Source organism: Cuculus canorus, chromosome 16 (genome assembly GCF_017976375.1).
Source record: "Cuculus canorus isolate bCucCan1 chromosome 16, bCucCan1.pri, whole genome shotgun sequence".
Lineage (NCBI taxonomy): Eukaryota > Metazoa > Chordata > Aves > Cuculiformes > Cuculidae > Cuculus > Cuculus canorus.
In genome coordinates, this window is record NC_071416.1 from 17,085,982 (window position 1) to 17,108,984 (window position 23,003).

Below are 23,003 nucleotides of genomic sequence, written 5' to 3' on the forward strand. Positions count from 1 at the left end.
CTGCCCCTCTCTCTCATGCCCAAAGCTATCTATCCACACCGAAGGTAATGAAGAAGCAGCTCAGGGGACAGCTGTAACAAACACCATTTGTCACCCAGTTAATTCCAGATGTCACAGTATGGGCTGTTCTTTTCTCCCAACCACAAAAAGGACCAAATTGTAACATGCTCGTTCTCCCTCTCTGAATCCTTTCACTTCCTTTTCCATGCAGAATACAAACCAGGCTATGTCCGGAACCGCTCTATCCGTTCTGTATCAGTTGAGCTGGATGGAGCCGTTTTTAACTTGGGTTTAGAAGATGGATACCAACCTGTCTTACCAAGAAACATCACCAAGCGGCACAAGATGCAGAGGACTATTCTTCATGAGGAGGAAGATAAAGATATGGGAGAGTACAGTGGCACTGGTGGCATTGCAGAGTACACAGCCCCCAACCTAATCAAAGTGACTCACAGGTCAGTGCCCATGGTATATTGCTAAAAGCTTTAGCAGTTAAGGGGCTGCTTTACATAAACAGGCACGTTAACCTGTGATGAGCACATCGTGTCCCTTTTGGATACCCAGATTTTCACTAAAATGCTTATTCTCATCTGTACAGCAGCTGTCAGTTTTGGTTTCGTTTTGTCCTGTACAGAGGGGTGTGAAGAACTACAGCAGCGCTCTTACGTCTCACGCGCTTTGGAGACACTAATGACTGATCAGTGCTTGTCTCCAGTGAGGACAAGCAAAACTGTTTGTCCTCAAAAAAGTCTAAGGGCTGATGATGGATCTTCGACTGTACTTAATTGGTTTAGTCACCATTTCTGCTTGTGAATTATCAGGAAATCCTCCAATCATTTTTGATTACATGCTTTCAGTTCTTTAGTGACTAGCTCACAGGAGCTTCACAAGCCCCTTGGCTGCCGTTGAAATCTGTGGTTTCTATTTGACTCTGTTTACAGGGTTGGAGACTCACTAACCCAAGGAAACATGGCTGGGTTGACACCAGAGAATCGTTCGTTCTTTCCCCAGCTCTCACAAATGTTTAAGATCCATAAGTCACTATTTATGCTTTTCTTCTGGAACAAATTAAATTGATTTTTGTTGCCTTACTGGGTGAATCCCAAATCCATACAAGGAACTGACAGGAAGGTCATGTGTAATTCGTAAGGAGTCCCCAGGAACACTTGCAGGAAAGAAGGCAGTGAGACAACACGCATGAGGTGGTTTAAAGAAAATAAAGGAGTATTGAAAATACTCAGCTTTAATTTAAGCAAGCATTGAAAAATGAATAAGTTGTATTTATTGACCCCTAATAAACTTCTCATGTATATCTGTCAATGGGGAGGAGGTGGGGGGTTGGAAGAATTTTAAAATCTGGATTGCAGTAGAAGTTAGTGAAACGTAAGCACTTAAGATTGTCAGAGGTTATTTTTGCCTTTGAAGTCAGGGTGATATCTTTGAAAAAAATATATTCCTTTTGAATGAAACAGCAAAATTTTTGTTTCTCTTTTTTTCTCCCCTTTTCCTTGCAGTGTAGGAATGCATCTTATAAAGAAGTACTTCATGCTTGCCCCTACCCCTGTATCACTTAATTGTGCATTGGGAAATTGCTTCTGAGTAATGCTTTCAGCGCTTGCTAGTTAGAAGAGGTTATCGATGTAGACAGTGTAATGAATAAGCAAGAACTATGCAGCAAAATTTACATATAGAAATTAAGCAGTCAACAGGTTCTGCTTAGTAGGAATATTCTCCTTGAATTTTCCCACTTCTGAAAAATTTCCATGGCAACTCAACGCCAAACTTCTTTCCTGCCTTGTAGCGCACTCGTATTCTTTTGAATGAACATTGGGGGCTTTAATTCTGCCTGTCATTCCCAGTCTGGCTGGAGTTGTGTTATTCAAACCAGCTGATTGCATTGCTCTGCAAGTGTGTATCCACTATAATCATCATTGTTTGCTTTCCCATGCCAAGGTGCTATATCCTGGAGAACGATACCGTTCAGTGTGACACAGACCTGTACAGGTCCCTGCAAGCTTGGAAGGACCATAAACTTCATATTGACCACGAGGTCAGTGGTGTTATCAGTCCTGCAATTCAGTGTGTGTTTTAGCATGGTTTTCTGTGGGCAGACAGGATTGTGCTGACTGTGTTTGTGTCTGGCTGCTTCTGGGTGGCTTTGTCCCTCCCTGGAGCCTTTGGAGCTTGCTGGCTGATTTCAGAATAGATATTTCAGAGGTAATTAAGTTACTACATGTTTGTGAAGTCAAGATGCTGAGTGGAGGAGAGAACTGCAGCTGAAGGGACAGCTGAGAAATGTCATAAGCCTTGAGATAAATGAGGGCGAGCATTCCATCCTGGGAAAAACTTCAGCTGAATCTTTTTTACATCTTATTAGCAATGCTCCCCGATGCACCTCTCCAAGAGAGACCTTCAACTGTCAAACACCAGCCCAAGGAAAAGTGAGCTTTTGTTAGCTTCAGTGGTTCTAGAATTATTTATTTTGCTTGCTTCTGTTTAACCCTTACAGTTTGGAATGCAATTAATTTTCCTAAGGCTTGTGGATATGAAGAACCTGGAGAAAATTTACCTTATGAAGTTTGCCTATACAATGTAATCTGACATTTTTGTCACTGGCGTTGAAGAATAAAGCTTCAACCCTTCACACATGGTTGTGTATGAAAGAGACGGTCTGTTAAGGACCAGATAATGGTGGAACAGTTGCCAAAGAAAAGAGTAAAGGAAGGTTCTACTGTAATCTCCTACCAAGGCACATGAATTCACAGCACAGTCTTATGTAAGAGCTTTTTTGACCCCTTTTATAATATGGATTGACACATATCAAGGCAGATAACACTGAAGAACTTACTAGCTCTGCTAGGATTAAAAAGGGGCAATTTCAACATCGCCATACTCTTCTAATTCATTTTTCTTCATAAAATGTATGCTATATGGAGCACCAAAGAAAATGAGAGCTCACTTCTGGCCTGTTGTGTTCCTGACTCGGGGTCGCAGGGCTGGATTCTCTGCGTGTTTTTCTGGAGCACTGGGCTGTCTCTGCTTCAGCAGCCGTGTGCTTCCATCAGCCTTCTGGTCACTGATGTCTAACGGGAGTTTTGGAGGCACTTTGTTTTCAGATTAGATTACTTTGGGTTTTCTGCTGTGTAAAGAACCAAGGTAGAAGTCTGTAATACTCATCTGAGTGGAAATGGGCCGCACTGTGTGTGCGCTGGACTGAACAAAAGCACGAGTTTCTTTTACTGAAAAAAATAGGCAGTTAAAAATAAACTATGTGAGTGGCACAATTAACTGCAAATCCATATCCCAAGCGGACAGACGTTGCTAAGGACTGCCGTGCACAATGACAGAGCCCAGCTGCTTTCCTTTCTCAGAAGCTCTGGAGAGGGGACTTCAGAGCACTCCCTCCCCATCCTCTTCTCAGGTTCTTAACAGGCTGAAATTTAAGGGCTTCGTTTTCCTTTGAGGAGCCTTTTTCCCCTTCAAATGTGCTGGGGAGCACGAGAGGAAAAATCACAGTGGAACCATCAGTGGTGCCTGCCTGAGGCTGTGCCCCCTCCCGCTGCCCCAGTGCCACGTTCCGCTGTCCCACGCAGTGATCAAGGCAGGCAAAGTGTACAGCAGGGCGTCCTTCTGCTGTGGTTTCCTTTTGGAATGCTCGTAGTCGTGGAAGGTGGGCAGAGGGAAGCGTTTGGGGACAACAGAAGGGGTTTGAGAAGGTTGGAATGTGACTAAGTCATGCTGTATTTTTTTTAACCTGTCTTTACTTTTTTTAGATTGAAACTTTGCAAAACAAAATAAAAAACCTGAGGGAGGTGAGAGGTCACCTGAAGAAGAAGCGACCGGAAGAGTGCAATTGTAACAAGATAAGGTATTTCTTGTGTACTTCAGAGTAATTACTTGTAGTGAACAACTGTCGCTGATTCATGTCTTCACAGGGGTGATCAGAGCCTGTTTTGTTGTTGCGTGCTTAGTGCGCTCTGCCTGTTGCTCTCTGGGGAGGCCCCTCGGGCTGCTGCAGAGGTACAAGACCTCTGTCGAGTGGTGATGGTGTAACAGGGCATGGGACATGGCTTACAAACCACTGAGCCGTGCTCCTCTACGGAAGGAGCTGCTATCAGATGCCACAGATTAAGATTTTACGCTGCAGGCTTTTTTCTGAACACTTGCTTTCCACGAGGGCGAATTGTCAATGTGCTACAGCGTTACACAAACCTGTTTTAAGAAGAATAGTGTATGGGGTGTTTGGAGTAACGGGGCAGGGAGACAAGAGAATTCCTTCCATTCAGTTTTTTCAAGGCTGGATGTATTATCACTATGATGTGATCATTGTGATATTTAGCAGCTGTGTCAGGTGGGAGAAGTAGGAATTTAATGGGTGATGCAGAGTAACTGCATTTTTGTAACCACCACTGACATAGTGCACAAGATCATTTTTCCATAGTGCAGTCAGCCTGTGGATTTCAAGTGCAAGAGGCAATACTAAAATAACGATTATGCATTAAGGTCTCTGCATAGCTGTTCCTCTTGCCAAATATTTGCAAAATGGCTGTCGGATCAGCCTGTGGAAAGAAGGTTCAGGCGAGAAGGGGAGTAAGAAAGCACTTGCTCCACAAATGAGCACTGCAGAAAGTCTTTCACAATCAAAATTGATGTTAACAACTGGGTTTATTTAATATGTGCTCTAAAGATGAAGTTATTTTTATTTTTATAGTGAATGTTTTCTACTAAATGTAAAGAATGTTACATTTTTCAGGCCAAATATAGGGAGCACTTGTGCATAGCATTATTGAGGTGAATAATTCCACTGAAATCAGTGAAGTTAATCATCTGAGTTCTATACCTCTAAGTGTGTGCAGAATGGCATTGAATAAGGATTTAGCATTTAGGTTTAGGTAATGAAATACCCGGTGTCCGTACAAGAGAAAATTGACTGAACATAGATTCTTTAAGAAGCTTATTTTGATAATTTGCTATAAGGATTAAATTTATCAAAGCTCCCAGTAGCAATAATAATTTAAAAGATTTGTTTTGTTTTGAAGGGAATTTTAGTCTGACAGCTAGCTGAATTCTGATGTGCTGTTTAGAAAATGACATTTGTTTAACTCGGTTTCTCTTTGCCGAGATATGTGTGTGTAGTAACTCTTACCAGTCAGAAAACATTGCCATTGACTGAAGCTGGCTCATCGTTTTTAAAACTTTGCAAACTACACAGAAAGGAAATTTCTGCAAAATCTTGTAAGAGTTTCTGGAGACGGAGCCAAAGCAGCGGAACCACCGGCCGGGACGCGCGTCTGCTCCCCGCGCCACAGCCCAGAACCCGGCAGACCCTGCTATTGCCAGCGCAGTTCCCTGCCCTGGTTAAAGTTTCCCCGGAACTTGTAGCTAGTAACAGTGGAGGAAAAAAAGAACCATTACAACTGGTATTTAAATTCTTTCATTCAGAAAGAAATTGCCTGGAAGGTGGTGTGAGCTTTTTGTCTTTTCAGCTGAACAGTGAATACTCAGTTGAAGAAATGTAATCGAATTAAAATCCATAGACTCACATCTGCCCCTTGTAGGGAAACAAGAACCAGTGACCACTGACACTGAAAACAGTGGCTGGAATGCTCTGTGGCCGTGTCCTGCAGTGCAGAACCTGAGCAGCGGGTGTTCCTGGGCACCAATGAGCCAAGGAAAGACAGGGGCACAGCAAGGCTCGGCGGCCCTGGCCCAGGCTGGCAGGGCTGCACTGCTCATCACCTGCGTGAATAAATGGAAGGGAGAAGTGACACTGGATTAAATCTGCTTTGTGTCCAGTATGACAGAGTGGTAAGAACAGGAGCAACCGTCTTTCTGTTGTTCATCAACAATGCTGGTTTTATTTTCCAGCTACCATAAACACAAAAGCAAGCTGAGGCACAAGGGATCTGGTCTTCATCCTTTCAAGTAAGTGAAGGCTTGTTCCTTTGAAAGAGGAAATGCAAAGACATTAACATTTTGGTCCATGCACCCCAGTTATGTAAGCAGAGGTAGTAATATTTCATTTATCCCATGTTAAAAAGAACAAAGACAAAGACACCTGGGCAAGGAACTAAGCCCACAGTGAAATGTGTGTTTTGAGGTAAGGTTCCTGTTTTGGGCGATGTCCCATCACAGGCTCCAGGCGAGCCTGTAAGCCCCTTTGGCCTGATTTTTTTCAGTGCTATTGGATTGCAGAGTCATAGCCAGAGCCATTTAGAGAAGCCATTTAGGTAAAAAATACCGGCCATTTCTTTCCCTCAAAGCATTTATTTTATTAGCTGCTTCATTTTTTTAAGGTGTGTTCAAGTATAACAGAGTCTGCATGACCCTGATGTTTTCTGTGTGCAGGAAGACTCTGCAGGAGAAAGACAGGCTCTGGCTGCTTAGAGAGCAGAGACGAAAGAAGAAACTGCGCAAGCTGCTGAAGAGAATAAAAAACAACGACACGTGCAGCATGCCTGGTCTGACCTGCTTCACCCATGACAACCAGCACTGGCAGACTGCTCCCCTGTGGACACGTAAGGATGCTAAACTAAGGAAGAGGTAGGCAGGTACTGGTGAGGCTGGGTGAGGATGCTGGGTCACCAGAATTATCAGCGTTAGTTATGAAGCCAAAGCCGCGCAGTCTTCCTTGCCAAGTCATCTCTGTTTCAGTGTTGGCATTATCCCTGCACAAAGGGCACGGGTGTTAAAACCAAAAACATCTGCAAATATATGTAGCATTTCACCACCTGGAATGTCCCAACCTGAGAAGACGGAGCAAGTAGGCAAGCCATTGCTCGGGTTAGCCGTGTCCTGGGGGTGGGTGTGCACAGAACACGCAGCCGGTGCTGGAAGATGTTCAGGAGTGACAGATTAACTGCCAGTGGATAAAGGGATTCCACAAACACAAAGCAGTAGTGCCTGAAGACAGCAGCATGCAGCTTATGGCTTTATAACTCTTCCATTTGCAGTGGGCCCTTTCTGTGCCTGCACCAGTGCCAACAACAACACATACTGGTGTTTGAGGACAATCAACGAGACCCACAACTTCCTGTTCTGTGAATTTGCTACTGGATTTTTGGAGTATTTTGATCTCAACACTGACCCATATCAGGTACTGTGCGAAAGAACAGCTCTAGAAATACATCGCTGTTCCTTATTGACAATAGATTGAAATAGCACAGTATTGGCACAGGATCATCAAACATTGCTGTGGCTTCTTTATTGTTACAAATAAACCACATCTATTCCATATATGAAAGTTACCAAACTACAGAGCAATATTACTAACAAGAACCTCTGTTTATTGCAGCTCATTAATGCAGTGAATACACTGGATAGAGACGTTCTCAACCAACTGCATGTCCAGCTCATGGAACTGAGAAGCTGCAAAGGGTATAAACAGTGCAATCCAAGAACTAGGAATATGGATCTGGGTAAGTGACTCTCCTGTTATGCTCAGAAACTCACGAAAGGATATGCGACTCTTACCATTATGAAACTTGTATTCGTCAAAAGGATTTATTGTTTATTTATAGTGGCAGTGTCACTGCATGCTCCAGATCTTGTATTTGCTCAATTGGCGTTCTGCAGTGTTTCTTAAATGAGGAATGCTCTGTAAACAGCACAGTGAGGAGCATTGCTGAGGTGCAGAGGAAGGAGATCAGGAAGGAACAAAACTGTTGAAAGAGGATAATAGCCTACTAGTCACTTCCAAGTTCATAGGACACTTCCAAGTTGGAAAGGACTTCTGGAGTTCATCCAGTCCAAACTTCTGCTTGACACAGAGTGAGCGGTGAGGTCTGACCAGGTTACTTGGTGCTTTATCCAGTCCCGTTTTGAAAACCTCCAAGGATGGAGACTGCACAACCTCTTCAGGCAACTGGTTTGGCAGTTGAATTCCAGCATTCCCATTGAAGGGGCAATTATAGAAATGCTTCTTTTGGAGACAGTGCAGTCCCTGCAGCCTTGGGGAAAACTGCCTTAAAATGACTTTAATTTCTAAAAGGACACCAGTGCTTCCACTTGAGCCATTTTCCCCTACCTTTGTTACTGCCACAGCTAGCTGTGAAATAACCACACATTTAAGAAGGGTTGCATTGTGCAACCAAGAGGTGTGTGCTCATAACTATGGATTTAAATTCCAGAAAGCCAAATGGGCCTTTGCTCCTCCTCCAGGTTAGGTTTTTTCATTTTCTGTCTCTTGAATTTTCTCTGGGTCTGCTCAATGGATCTGGGGGTTTATGCTGCTTGTGATTATTTTTTATGTTTGATGATGACAACAAACTAAAAGGTACAATTACTTCTATTTCTTTTAGAATTGCATTTTTATACCCCTTTCTACAATTAAGTTGACATGAGAAATGCTATTATTTTAGGAAATGTATAGCCTCTAAGACCCCACCCCAAAAATACAGTTTCTCTGCCTGAGTCCACAAAGATTATTTTGGTAGGTGCAGCACTCAGAGCAGCACATAGTGAAATCAGCTGGTTTGGGCATTGAAATGCACCCCTGAAGGACCCTTACAGAAAAGCTTCAAAGTTGCCCATCACAACTTACAACCCATTTTACCTAGAATAAGGAATTAAACATCGAAGTAATAGTTCCAGTTAACAGGTATGGAAATATTTATCATGGCAAGACACGTTAATCTGTTAATATTCTCGGGTCTCTTACCCATTGACACCTTATCCTCTCACAGCAATCGTTAGTAACGTTCCCATTTTTCTTTACCTAGGACTGAAGGATGGAAGCTACGAGCAGTACAGGTACATTTTTTAAAAAACTATTAAATTACTGTTCAGAAGTAAAGCACAGCCTTCGCGCTGCAGGACGGTGTGGGCTTGGGGACCACCAGGCATCTGCCAGCTCCTTCCACCCCAGTTACTTTCAAACACTGGAGCTACTTCTGTTTCAGTGTTACAGCATGTTCTAATCTTTGTACTCAAAATTAAGGCTCAGCTCTCTCCTTCCTCACCTTTCTGACTGTAGTGCTGGTAGTTTTCTTGGTGATGGTTAACTTTTTTCTCATTTCACTGCTTGAAAATTAGGCAGTTTCAGCGTCGAAAGTGGCCAGATGTGAAGAGACCATCATCTGCCAAGTCACTGTGAGTTGGGAGCAGTTCACAAAAAGCATAAGCTTTCACTTACCTCTCTTTCCTTCACTTCTCTTTTTGCATGCAGCACCTTTTTTAACATCATCATCATGTGTTCTCATGGAATGCTTAAGTGGGAAGTCCTCTAAATTATGCAAGAAATGCAATGCTGCCATCATTACCGACAACTACTGACGTGCAAAACCTCTTGGTACCCACTTTCTGGGAATCTAGGAGCATTATGGGTGAGACAGTTTCCAACTTGAGCAAAGGGGTTGCTCCACTGAGGAAACCAATTATGGTTACCTGCCATTAAAAATCAGATGATGGGACTGTTTTTTTCTAAATCTAAACTTGTAGCAGCGACCTTGTGGTTTCTCACACCATCCAAAAAGAACAGAACTGTAATTTCTCAGAGTAGAGCGACTACTGTGTATTTTCTTGCTGTTTATCCAGCCACAGCCTCACATGTTGCGAGCAAACAAAGCAAGTTAGGACAGAAAGGAGACGGCCAGACAGATCCGTGCATTTTCCTTTATTCTGACATTATACTAAAATCTAAGATTGCCTTTTGGTTACTTTACTGCCCTTTAAAACTCGAAGATGATACCCAGTTCTCAACCTGCCAGACCCCACAGGTGAGATACAAATCTGTAAGACATGAAAAACAGTTCCCTTTGCCACAGTTACTGCCTCTGTGTCTCCCCTTAAGAGTGTTCAGCTTATTAAAAATCCTAAGGTGCTTTCAAATTTTGCAGTGAAAAAATATGTATGAGTACCTTAAGAGGCACCACCCAGTGTTCTTGACTCGCCCAAGAGGACTTACGCACTTAACGGTAATACCTGACCGGCTTCAAAACCAAAATGAAGTCAGTTTGAGGTACACATTCTGTTCAGGTTGGAGTTTCAGCCCTGGCTGGGTTGTTTCTGGAGCGCACCCACTGTTTTTAGAGGCGGCCCACGGTGTCTCAGTTGTTTTTTCCTGCATGGAACCATTAAAAATCTATTTCTACCTGCTTCCTACAGAATGACATGCACTAAATTGTGTTTGTTTGTTTTATTTTGAAGGGGACAGCTGTGGGAAGGCTGGGAGGGGTAACCTCCCCCAGCTGCCGCACCTCTGTGAGGATACAAACTGGCCAGAACTTGGATCCCTGTACAGCCGAAATGACAATGTGTTTGACCTCAGAGGATCGGAACGTTGGCCTGGATAAACTGGGAGGCTGAAGTAGATAGAACACTTGCACTGGTGAGTGAATTAACTAGATGCAGTGGAACTATGTGAAATGCTGTCAGAAACACAGGTCTTCGAACTTCACTATTCTGCCTGCTTTTCGCTTTGGATTATACCTCACCTGCTTCACAAGACATTTTCCTTCAAGAAGACACCACTAACACTGATCCAGGAATTGACCGAAGAGGAAACAGCCACAGCCCAAAGACGACTGTCATCCCAGGGGACAACACTTACAAAAGACAGCAGAAGTAAACTTAAAACATTTTTCAGTTCAATTCTGTCTTCGGGTGTCCTGTGAAAAACTTCCAAGCCGAGGGTGACTCCAAAGCAAGGTTTAGAAAACACAGATGCTTTTGCTTCTAACTGGAGTAAAGGTAATGGTGGAAAATGACTTCTAAGAGATTGAGGAATTGAAGTGAACAGCGTTGAATATTCTTAATACCATGACATTTCTCCAGTCCCCTCTGAGGATTCGTTTTAGTTCCACATCTCCTTGTCCATCCTAGTGACACCTCTAGGAAAATTAGAAAGGATCTTGACCAAAAGGACACCGGATTCTTGGAGGGGTTGTGTAAATATGGATCAATATACTGTTTGCAAATAAATTCCTTCAGCTGTGAAGAATTTTGTTAATAAAAAGCGTGGAATGCCCACACTCCATTTCTCAAAATGTTACTTAACGTTGCAGAGTGCATTGCACAATTTATCCATTTTTAAAAATACTGAAATATTTCAGTAAATGTACATCTTAAATTTTAATGAAATCAGATTTGTATGAAGTTTTTTTATGTGGTGATATAATATTGTATGTTCAAAACCAAAACAGTTCCTTTGGGAAAGCAGTATTTGCTTAGTAGTGAAACATTTATTTGAACAAAAGTCAGCTCTGAGAAGTTCAGTACTTGTAGCCAATAAAGAATAACAAAGTTATAGTGGAGTCTACAGAAAAAGTAGACCTTGTGAGTGACAGTTAATGGTTAAAGGCTTTTAAAGGGAAAACCTCATTACGTTCCTAAGGAAGCATAGCGTACAGCGGTGAGTTGCGTATTGTCACGAGGACATCATTAAATACACAAACTCACCTTGCTCTTCCAGAAATCTAGTCTAAAAATACATCACGGAAATGAGGTTATACCCTTTCGGTTTGTGCACATTGGGAAATTCCAGTGGTATTCCTTCCTGAGGGATACAGCTCTGGTACCACACAGCCCGACTCAAAAACCTGATTTGAATTTACAAACTGAGCAAAAAACCCTCTCCAGAAGTGGCAGCAGGGTCTTCCTTGTATGTGCTGTATCATAAACCTAGGCCTGAGCTCGTGTTTGTCCTGCACTTGCAGAGAGAGATATACCCCAAAATTTCTTGCAAGTTTTTTTTTTTTTGTAATAATAGGCACACCGTATGATGGTCTGTTGGATTCCAGCCGTAGATTTCATTTATAACCTGTTATAGATGTCACAGCTTATCAAAGAAACCCCTGCTCAATGAGCAGATCCATGATCAAGTAAAAATACCAGGTTTAAACTCACCAACAAGAATGCATTTTTCCTGCTTTGCAGAGCAAAGCAGCAGCTCTGCCTGCCCCAGGGAGGACACAGAAAGAGTTCTCGGGTGGATTTAAAAAAACCTGCACTCACCTGTTTTGTGTTCAGCCTGTCATCCTTGACAAGAGGAGGGGTGAGACTCAAACTCCGGCGTGGCCACCACTCCTGCTCCTCTGGTGTATCCATCAGAAGATGGGAAAGTTACTGTGTCCTTTACAGAAATTCTTGGGCTGTGGGACTCCTACGTGACACAGCAGCAGCTGCTGCTTGTGAAAGGAAGGTTGTTACCGAGTTCTGGGGCAAGCTGCCCCCTCTTCTCCTTTCAGCACCAGCCCTGGGTTTTCTGACGTTCCTAGGATGAAGTTATCAGCCTTGAAGTACGAATCGGCTCATATACTCTGCCACCAAGTTCTGATTTTAAATAGAAACCTTTATTTACATTATTATTAACATCCAAACACAAAAATCAGAAGAGCAGTAATACCTTACAACCAAATCTTTTTATAAATCAGTCCCCGTGATTTTTCTGTTTTGCAACATAAAGATACAGATATTTCAAGCAATACTTAATGTAAACTAAATGTAAATGCAGTTCTCAATACTGTTTGCCTTCTCCTGAGAAGTTTTTAAAATATTGCTCTCAGAATTACGTGGTTTCACACTTGCTGCTCTATCATTCCCATCATCTCGTAGTCTGCACATAAACTCCAAAATAAACGTGTGCTAATTGGTACAACATTCAGACAGTTTTGTCTTATGACTGAAAAATGGTCCTGATTTTCTAACTTTAAAAGCACTATTTTAAGCCAAGATTGGAAAAAAATACATGTGAATTTTGTAAAAAAATGATTTCTGTGATCAGAAGAGTAACACAGACGTAGCAAAGCGGCGCTCTGCGCAGGAGGGATCAGCGGTGGCTGCACCAGCTCATTGTTCTGCCGGTAAAAAGTGTTACACAGTTTTTTTAAAAAAAACATTCAGAAAAATCTGCTGCTACAGAACCAAAACCCAATCTGTGCAGATACCAAATGGCAGCATATTTCAAGGTGAGTTTTATTTACTGCAGATTTTCAGACCAGATGCAGTATTAGGATCAGCGCTGCCAAGAGAGATAACATTGATGCATCATAAAAATGCCCCCCTCCCGCCTTAATCAAGTTTAAACTAAAAATCTTTGGATTCAGCAAAAAAGTAGTACTGGAAAGCTCCGACATTCTAAACAGCTGAGAAAATGATCCTTTATAACACTGGTCAGGTACCAGTTATACAGAGGTGTATAAATAGAATCACTCATTTAGAAGAATTAGAAGGGTATGATGTATAAAAGAGCTCACCTGGGGGACGCACAGGGGCTGCAGCTTCCACCAACAGACTGAACAACTACAAAGTGTAAAGATTGTTCTACTCTGATTTGATATAAAAAGCAAGGAACTGTTGCCTCTTGCCTTCAGGAGGCAGCACTCACTCAACAGATATGTTCTAAGGAATAAAAAAGATAAAACTTCCTTAGGCTTTTAAAAGTTTTGCATTAAAAACACACAAGCTGAACTGAAGGTCTCAAATAAATTCTACCCCCTAACCTATGTACTCAAGACTGATGGCAGAGACAGGCCTGCATGAAGCGGAGCAACTGACTCTACATTCCCTTCGGAACACGGGGCTGGGTGCAAAGGAGGAACTTTTGGAGACTATTTCTAGTTGAAGTTATTTCTATTAAAATGGAAGATCACCGAATATTCAGAACAATAAACCCACCTCTTGCTTACAGGACCAAGAAGAAGCAATCAAGAACATGGATTATTTTTTTCTCCTCCCTTGGGAGAGGTCAGTTCTCCATTACACAGTGAACAACAGAACAGAAGCACCGCACAGGTTCAACATTTCTGGGTTGTCCCTTTTAGAAGTTTGACTCGTAACTGCCTGAAACTGGAAAAACTCCAAAGGGATCTGCATTTCAAAGAACCAAAATAGAAGGGGGAAGGGGAGCCTATCAGCAAATAACATGAATAAAGTTGTGACCAGACTTAAATACTGATACGAGAGAAACCTGCTTAGAAAATACATTCATTACTGTTATAATAGAACAAACTAACGAGGTGCAGACGTTTGGTTAAAGTGTGGCTTAGTATCCTTAGAGATTTCTGGATGTCATGTAACAACAAATATTTTGCAACAGACAAACTTTTTTGAAGAACACTTAAGAGTTCATCGAAATCAACCAAAAAAGAGACAATCTGATTCATCAACAGAAAACGCAACATACTCTGGAAAGACACGACCGTCCTGACAAGTCTAACACCGTACAATGCAGAGCTTTTTGTCCAATTGCCTCATAGAAAAAGAAATGTAACAAAGTGCTCACAGGTGGAGAAAGCATTTAACAACTGGTCTTTTATAAAAAGCTACTATGTTAAGAGATGTAAAAATAAATGAAGTGTTGAAGACCAAAGAAGAGAAAGATGTGGGCCCAAGTCACCCAGTTTCAAAGTCATTAGAATTAATTAAAAAAAAAAAAAAAAAATCTATTTGGACCTCAACTATGCTGAAGTTTACAGAAATCAACTTTGTTAAATATTTAGCCTCACAAACTCTGCAAAAATGAGTTAGTGACCTACAAAAGTCATATATATAATACATTATCTTAAAGATCATATTTACAAAATTTATTCACAAGACTGCAAAATTCTGAGTCAGACTGCAGTGCCTTGCCTTGAGTTTTCTGAAGTTCTTTTCAAAAAGATGAGATTATTGCTCTGATTTCCATACACAGAAAACATTACATTATGCAGTCTTTTCAAATAATTCTTAAGAGATTGTGTTTGAGAAGGAACATGAGCACACCCGACCTTCATATTAAGTCCTTATCAAAGATATTGCATTCGTCCATTATATAGTCTTTTATAAAGTGCACTCAGCTGCACATCAACATGTAAATATTAGTCACAATTGTGTTTAAATAATTTAAATTCATTAACTTCTCTTTTTACCCCTTGGCTTCAACGGACAGGATTTTGGACCAGTCTGTGCCAATTCATTTTGCATTGCTACTTTGCTTGGGAAATCCTGACTCTGGGGGGTAAGAGATTAAAAGCAGCATTTATATTCAGGAATTAATATAAAAGAGTCAAGGCTAGGAACTACATTCTCTGTCAGATATTGTTACTCGAGAAATCAGAAAATTCTTACCACGACTTCTCCAGGCACTTTTGTCTGCCTGTAGTTAAAGGGCTCTGGGTGGCTACAGTGAATCGAGCAGGTAACGGGGGAGCCTCCCCAGCATATCTACTGACCTGCCATTGCCAAATTCACATTTCTAGAGGCAGAGCGCCAAAAATATTTATGACCTTTCTTGTACACCACAATATACAATAATACAGAGACTGCTTCCACTAAAATATACTTTCGTTGGTTTGTTGTTGTTTGTTGGGGGGGTTTTTTCCCCTCTGAATGAAGCAACTTAGAACATCAAGGTGATTGACAGGAAAAATCGCTTCCTTCCCTAAGGCCAGTACTGGTTGCCATGAAGAATGCGTAGCTCTCCGTTACAATACTAGTGCATCATTAATACAGCGCATTCTCGTTTGAAGATAGGATTCTAGGTGTCAGCAGTATTTCTGTTAAAGCAAAGAAGAAATAATCATCAGAGGAAATGAAAAACACCTTTGCTGAAAAAAAACCAACAGTCATTGTAGCATATTTGGAAGGAGAAATACTGACAGGCAGTTTTTATGTGAAGAACAGCATTTCAGTGCTCTGATTTGAAGAGAAATTTGTTGAAAAGAAATGCTGTCCCAGACTTTCCTGAATGTGTTATTTGGGTACCTCCACTGTACTGCCACGTGGGTTTGGAAGACCTGACATCTCACCTTTCTTTTTCCCTCTTTATAAAAGGCATTTTGTCACCTTAGTCCTCCAATACCTTTCTTATCCCCCAGAAGTCCTGAGATTTTGGATGGAAGTGTGGATCTGCTGGAGCATAGGGAGCTTATTTTCCCCTTAAATAAGAGGCCTAAATTTTCCAGTTTCTTGCCATGCATACACAAGCTATTCTAAGGCATCACAAGGGTAAGTATCAGCCGCAGCTTCTGCCAGAAGGAGGAGACCATGCCACCAGGATCCTTGGTCTGACTCACAAGAGCTATTATTTAGAATCTTTAACATCTGCTGAAAATGCTTTTCACAATCTCCATATTTGCTCTCTAGGGTTTCTCCAGGTTCAGAAGCATTTAAGCTTCCTTTGTGCAGTTTAAGCCTTGATCCTACCTATGATACTTCTAAGTCAACAGCTAATCACACCATGCAGCTCAGGTTCATCATGGGTTTGACTTAAAACTCATCAAAGTAAAGTATCTCTCGGGACATACAAATGGTAGGTCCACAGATGTGACTACGAACAGGATAAATGAGAACAGGATTGTGCAAAGGAATGGCTTGAAGCAAACTGTACTAAATGGGAAAAGAGTCAACAGATCTTTCATCAATCTTTATGTGCAGCTCACCTGGTCTGGACCCAGAGGCATCCCTGACATCGACATGGTATTAATATTCATCTGTCCAATATGGCCACTGCTGCCGTTCATGTGCATCATACTGTACGCTGCTGGATTTCCCTGATGGCTAAACTGCTGCTGTGGGAAAGAACTGAAACACAAAAGGACAAATAAAATTACCTTCCAAGTTTACAGGTTGATATATTGCCTTTCCTGCACCAGCTATCAACACATGAACAATAAAACCACTTCTACATTTACTTGCTCCTACCTAATCTCTGTTTAACATGGAAACAGAAATTGCACTCCCAAGAGGAATTTTGACTTTTTGGATACGCACAGAAGTAAATGTACACATTTCCTATCGTGACCTTTTTGGAGGCATCTGTTAGGGCTGAACCATCCATTGCAATACTACACTGGACCTTTGTAGTTCCCACCCACGAGTTATTGTTTCAGTAGTTTAATGCAGAATGTTGCTTCCACTTAACAAAGACTGCAGAGGTCCAATATGAGTTGACAGCGCTAAGCATAAGAAACGTTTAATCAACCAATTTCTTAAACAAAAGCAGGATCAAGGACAATATTGGCACCAGAGAAATAATTACTTTTCCCTCTTCTAAATCCTTTTCCTACTACAAGATACTTAACAGCTTCTATTTTTGAAAAAATGAAAGACAATGTTTGAGCTACAGGTTATAACTGCAAGGTTCACCTGCTCCTGGCCAGGCTTCCTGAGGGCCAGCCCTTCATCTCAGGGGATTGGTACATTGTTGCTGCCTGAGGATGCTGCATCATAGGATTCTGAGAGGGTCCAATTCTTGATGGCATCATTGGGTTGGGAGGGCTTGGTACTCTGCTAAATGCAGGATCAGGTTGTTGGCTCATTCCTTAACAGACAAAGGACAGACAATATACCAGTTATCATCACCTAGTACTTTTAGTTTATTTTCTTGGAATGATAGGAAGGGAAAAAGTCATCATTTTTTGTATTAGTATTAGACTGGTATTTAGGTAATAATAAATAATAATAAAAGAAGAAATGGAAAAGAACACCAGATAGAAAACAAATCCATGTTAATACCAGTACCGTAATTAGGTGGATAGGGAAACTGCTGTGGAGGAACCTGAGCCATCGGCGGGCCTGTCAAAGCACTATCCATGCTTCCAGAGGCAGTCACATTTGGTGGTGGACTGAAGGCCTGAGGTTGCTGTTGCTGCTGCATCATCATTGCCATCCTCTGTTGTCTAAAATGATGACTTATTAGCTCCCTGTTACGCTGAGCCACCATTTGAGCATTAAGAAAACCTTGCTGCTATCCCCCAAAGAAAAGAAAAGTCATATTAGAAAACACTTTTACAAATGAAATCATGTCAGACTCAAACCTCCTGTACTCCTTGTAAGACCCAGCATATCCATTACCAGAACAGAGTTAAGAAAACCCACAGCCAGTATAAAAATCATCAAAATATCAGACAAAGGTTTTCATTAAGTTGTCATTAGCACTAAACAAATGATAAAGTAGATGAGCTATCATATCCGACAGGGAAAAGACTAATGTCACACAGTATTGATAACAGCATGACCTAAGGAACAAATCCCTCTGAAATCTCATGAATAAACAACAGAGGCAAAAACCCACCCCTTTTTAATTGTATAGGCGAAAAAAACAAACCAAAAAGGAATGTTGGGGAACTATGAAAGAAGGTCCAGATTCTAAACTGTCATGTAAGAGATGTGTTCGTTTAAAAATTACTGTTTCCAGTGGTACTGTAATAGCTACTTACCTGTGATCCCACCTGTGGCTGCATAACTGGTCTCATCACTGAGGTATTACCACTGACTGGATTGTCCATTTTCATTTCAAGCGCTTGACGGGTCTGATTCATAAACTTGGAAAAAGATATTTTAGTACTATTAGCTTGAAAATACCAGTATCTGAGCACAGTAATGGCAATTCCTCCAAAAAAACATTCCTTATAGACCACTTGAATCCATGAAGTGCAATGGTTAATTTTTGCCTTGTTTGATGTACCTGAAGTACCAAACTACGTGGTTAAGCAGCTCAAACAGACACAAAAAGAAAAAGCCTCCAAACAGTGCAGCAATAACTGGGTTTGTAAGAATAAATACATAGCAGACTATTTGTTCCAAGTCATGTCTTGAACATAAGAGTATAACCACTATCTTTGCTTAAAGCAATAAAATTCTGTCTCCTTCCCTCTCCGTCACAGAACACCAAAGCCATACAGATTAAATTAGCGTCACAGAACAACCAAAAGAGAAAACAGCATCTCCCATGGATTAAACATATCCATTCCATATCACGCAGTACTATCTTAGTTTTTCTGAGTTTTATTTGTCTGTTGTATTTGATATTGGGGCTGCATTTTCACATGGGGAACTCAATGCTGAAATCATGCAGCAATTGTTTAAGGCAATGTTAAGATCTATGAGCCTGTATCTACTCTCTGACCTTTCATGCTAAGAAAATACCTAAAATGACATCAAATCAATAAATGGAAAGCAAACCCTTATTTCAGTAAGTCCAAATGATAAGTTAGAAAACATACTGAAAAAGAAGTAACACTTGATTTACAGGAGAAATGCAGCTGTCCATTTAATGGCATCAGAGATTCAGAAAAAATACTACATCTTAACATGGATAAAGAGATCATCCAGAGCTACGCCACACAAGAGCACTGTTTTCAAGTAGCAATAACGTTATGTGCTGCAGGAACCAATCCAATCTGTAGCTAAGAAGGCTGATGAAGGAAAAACGCTTGTCCTAATAAAGGTTCTTTCACTCCTACAGCCATTAGGCACTCAGGGTGAAAGGCACTGTCAAAATGAAAGATCCATCCTTTCAATCGTCTGCTGTAACGTCAATGTTCATATCTGTGGAGCAGCACAATTCAGTGTGCACCTTATTCCATTCCAAAACAAGAAAAAACGTAAATGCAGGACCAAAGATTACCTGCTGCCCCTGAAGCCTCTGCTGGAGCTGCATGCGGAGCTGCTTTGGTGTATTGGTTCGAGGTCTCATCACATTTGCTCTAGGATGCATGCTTTGAAGTGGAAAACTGCTCTGTTGGCTCATCTGATTCATCACTGAATTAAAAGATGGCTGTTGTCCCTGCATGTTACTAAAACCTCCTGGCATTGCTGCCCCTTGCCCTTGATAGGGCTGACCATACAACGAAGACTTCTGGTCAATCATAACTGAAGATTCCTGACCTTGAAATGAATCTTGTTTGGGTTCCAAACCTTGTCCCTTCAACAGATACAAAAGTGTTTTCACTAGCAGTATATTCTTTAAGTAGGAATTCCTAAAGAAACGACAAAGCTAACACAGCACACAACATCCAATAGTTTCTTGGGTAACATTGCATGGACAGATTACTATTAGTTTTGTCTCCACACAAATGAAATAGCAAAAGTTACTATTAATGATAGATTTTTTTTAAATCAGTTCTGCTGCACAGTGCTTACACAGGCAGACCAATATCCTTATTCCAAGCCCTTCTGCACTTTTAAACTGCTATTTGTACAAACAGCAGTGTAATTTTGTCTTTATGAGCAAGTTCCAAATTATTCATAGAATTCCTTTTTCCTATTTGCTAGCCATGCAAATTCAAACTGGAACTGGAAATGGAAGCATCCTACTCACGGACACATCACTGCCAGTCAAATATTCCACAACCCAGACTCAGTTGGCATTAGTTTACTAAAGAAACGCAACACAAATCTCTGCCTATAGAATTATAATGATTTATACCCAAAACCAAAACCCTATTATACCAAGGCATATTACAATGAACTCAGATAAGAAGATGCCATTTTATGTTTTCATAATGCACCGAAACTCACTACTCAGTGTAGAAGCTTCCAAAGGCAGATTTAGGTAAATGAAGTCAAGGAAGTGAGGAGACCCTCTTTACTTTCTTTTCAAGTAACAAAATAATACAGTTTTTTTGAAAATAAATGCCCAAAATTTGTGTTTCCTTACTTGGTTTACAAGATCAGGAATTCCTAATGCTCTGTCAATTTCTTCCAGACCTGTGACATCTGTATTACTCAGCAATGTGTGCAGCTGATCCAAAAGCGCCCGTTCATCATTCTGGCCTTCCATATTTGGTGTCGGACATAGGAGGTCATCCAAAGAACTTCTAACTAATTGTCTATAAATATAAAAACATTACAACCACTATGGACTACAAAGGCATATATGGAGTTTTTATATAAGATATTGACCTGGAGATCATTAAGCATTATAATCAGTGAACTTCAGTCCCAAATTCAGGTCCTAAAACGTATCCTTAGACACACACAAATTGGGTTTTCTCCTGGCTTCTGCATGTGCAGGACATGATTTCAGTTCTTCCTACCTCTTTTCTCTGTGCCTCACAACTGAAAGACTCATTGATTCTGTTAGCAATGCCTTCTGGGGAGCTGGGTTGAAAGACATCCAATGTCACATCATCAACACAAATGGAAACCTGTTGTCCCCACTGTATATGCCACATTAATTTTTTTTCCAGGTCTTAAATTCTTCTGAGAAACAGTGAACAGTTGTACTAAAGTTGTCTTAAAATATTCCTCAGTTCTACCTGTTTTGTGAACCCCTCGATGCTTGCTCCATGGACAGCATGTTGTCAGGCCATGATCCAGGCTGGTTAGATAGACCTGGTTGTCCATATGGATTGCCCCCCATGCCGATGTTTAACTCATTTGGCCCTGTGAGGTAAAACATTTAGATGGATTTTTAGAAGAAAAGCCGTCATTTTGCTCTCCCAGTGTTCACATGAAGCGTTATGACTGATCACACAAATTGTCAAGCAACTTCATTAACTTTCCATTAGCTGTGAAGCGTATACATACACAAACTCACACTCAAGATTAATTCAGAAGTATAATAGGTCATGGATTTAAATATGAAAATGATCTAAAGCTGCTACCCTGTTAGAGCAGCGTGGCTATTTCTAATCCTTAAGCCCCTAAAATAGGAATTGTGACAGATACAGCAACTTTACAACCAAGAAAATGAGTTTTCTAGCTGATGAAATCTGGGTACTAGCAAATATACATTGTCACAGTGATATCAACAACATCTGGCATTTTAAATTTCAAAACAGGGTGAAAATCAAAAGAAACAGCATTTTGCATTTTGGGAGATGGCTTTCCTTCTACCTATTCAGAGACACAGAGCACTATATAGGAGCACTTGTCTCACCTCATTATTTCCCAATATTTGTAGAAATGACCTAGCAATAACAATTTCTAAGAAGGTAAACTGAGGAATTCTGGCTCAGTCAGAACTGCAGAGATTTCCTCCCAATGTAGCTTTATATTCATATGTCCCACTGAAACAGTAAGTCTGTCTAAGAGAACCGGTAACAGCTCCAGTAGCGTTGCATGTTAAGAAAGGAAAAAAGGAATGCCACGGTCTATTTCAGCCCTTTGGGGGTATGTGGTTTTATGTGAAATTTGGATATTCCATGTGAGAAGAATTTTGAAATACTTAAGAAAATGCTTTAAAAAACCCTGATTACCAAGAAGGTAACAGAAAAAACCCAAAAACTTCTATATCAAGTACAATGAATTAAATTGATCAGAATTCTATCTTCCAATACAATCAAAGATGACATTTAGCTCATGGGATTTAGCGGAGAAGTACTGCAGTAAAGAAATACAGAGAAATTATCCCCCCAAAATCTAGAGACTCAGCATGAATCATCTGTGTGTGAAACACAGGTAGCACTGTAAGAAAACAAAAAGAACACCAAAAAGTCATCAAATGTCCCAGTCGGGGAACAGCAACAGTCTTTACCTCAAAAAGTCTTCAGATGAAAAGCTAGTATCCTACCCAAACCAAAAAGATTCTGATGATGAATTCTTACTAAGAACCTTGTAAGATTGTGGTAAGTAGGACAATAAAAAGTAAAGAACTCACTCATGTGAATCATTTGCTGCTGTAGCATTGGTCTTGTTCCAGGTAAGCTATTAGAGCGAACGGGCAGCCCAGACACAGAGCCACCCACCGTGGGCCTGGGAAGGGACGCACCAAACTCAGGTCCTGGTCTCAACATCGAAGCAGAATTTGTAGGTTCCAACCTGTTCACCTTGGAGTTTGGCAAACCCCAGTCTCCCGCCTGATGCTGATTCATAGCTACATTTCTGTTGGGAGCACTTGCTACAATGAAGAGCAGAAAATACAATAATTTTTCATTTAGAATACATTACATGTTCTGGCTTTAGAATTATTTTTATGTAGTTTTGTTTTTTTAAAAAGCAAGGACACCTGCCAATGACAGTACAATTCACTGAACTCCTACAGAAGCATCTAAAGCTTACCATGCCAAGTTCTAAATCAAATAACTATATTAATCTAAATATATTTAAAATATTAATGACTGACTGCCATCATGACCTGTTCTTGCTTCTATATATCAAAAATATACCTTAAATTCAAAACTCGACATAGAAAACAGTAATTTAGCTGCTAAACAAAAATAAAGTATTGTAAATAAATACAGGTGCTAAACAGTTATTTTTCTTTCAATTTTACCTAAGAGTAATAATGTAAAAGTATTTATATGCTGATGGCAAAATTAACATCCGTTAACATTAAAGTTTCTTCCAACCAAAATTCA

General features: G+C 40.7%; 2 protein-coding genes across 22 annotated transcripts in view; one reads left to right on the forward strand and one right to left on the reverse strand.

The window, feature by feature from the left end:
- SULF2 (sulfatase 2) overlaps positions 1–10,286 on the forward strand; it is a 138,918-nt gene extending 128,632 nt beyond the window's left edge. For 3 of the 5 annotated variants that reach the window (XM_054081805.1, XM_054081806.1, XM_054081804.1), the window contains 10 exons: positions 212–455; positions 1,954–2,050; positions 3,774–3,868; positions 5,869–5,925; positions 6,349–6,518; positions 6,954–7,096; positions 7,295–7,418; positions 8,721–8,751; positions 9,034–9,090; positions 10,147–10,286. In XM_054081805.1, the coding sequence (XP_053937780.1) occupies positions 212–455; positions 1,954–2,050; positions 3,774–3,868; positions 5,869–5,925; positions 6,349–6,518; positions 6,954–7,096; positions 7,295–7,418; positions 8,721–8,751; positions 9,034–9,090; positions 10,147–10,177 (1,049 nt within the window). In that variant the 3' untranslated portion in view covers positions 10,178–10,286. The remainder of the gene's footprint in view (positions 1–211; positions 456–1,953; positions 2,051–3,773; positions 3,869–5,868; positions 5,926–6,348; positions 6,519–6,953; positions 7,097–7,294; positions 7,419–8,720; positions 8,752–9,033; positions 9,091–10,146) is intronic. The other 2 variants (XM_054081809.1, XM_054081807.1) reach the window with 2 other exon arrangements.
- NCOA3 (nuclear receptor coactivator 3) overlaps positions 6,531–23,003 on the reverse strand; it is a 79,966-nt gene continuing 63,493 nt past the window's right edge. For 4 of the 17 annotated variants that reach the window (XM_054081800.1, XM_054081795.1, XM_054081796.1 and 1 more), the window contains exons 15-23: positions 22,304–22,543; positions 20,961–21,087; positions 20,360–20,531; positions 19,328–19,624; positions 18,138–18,242; positions 17,440–17,665; positions 17,065–17,239; positions 16,359–16,500; positions 12,279–15,473 (exon numbers count right to left, since the gene is read on the reverse strand). In XM_054081800.1, the coding sequence (XP_053937775.1) occupies positions 15,462–15,473; positions 16,359–16,500; positions 17,065–17,239; positions 17,440–17,665; positions 18,138–18,242; positions 19,328–19,624; positions 20,360–20,531; positions 20,961–21,087; positions 22,304–22,543 (1,496 nt within the window). In that variant the 3' untranslated portion in view covers positions 12,279–15,461. The other 13 variants (XM_054081801.1, XM_054081799.1, XR_008452650.1 and 10 more) reach the window with 12 other exon arrangements.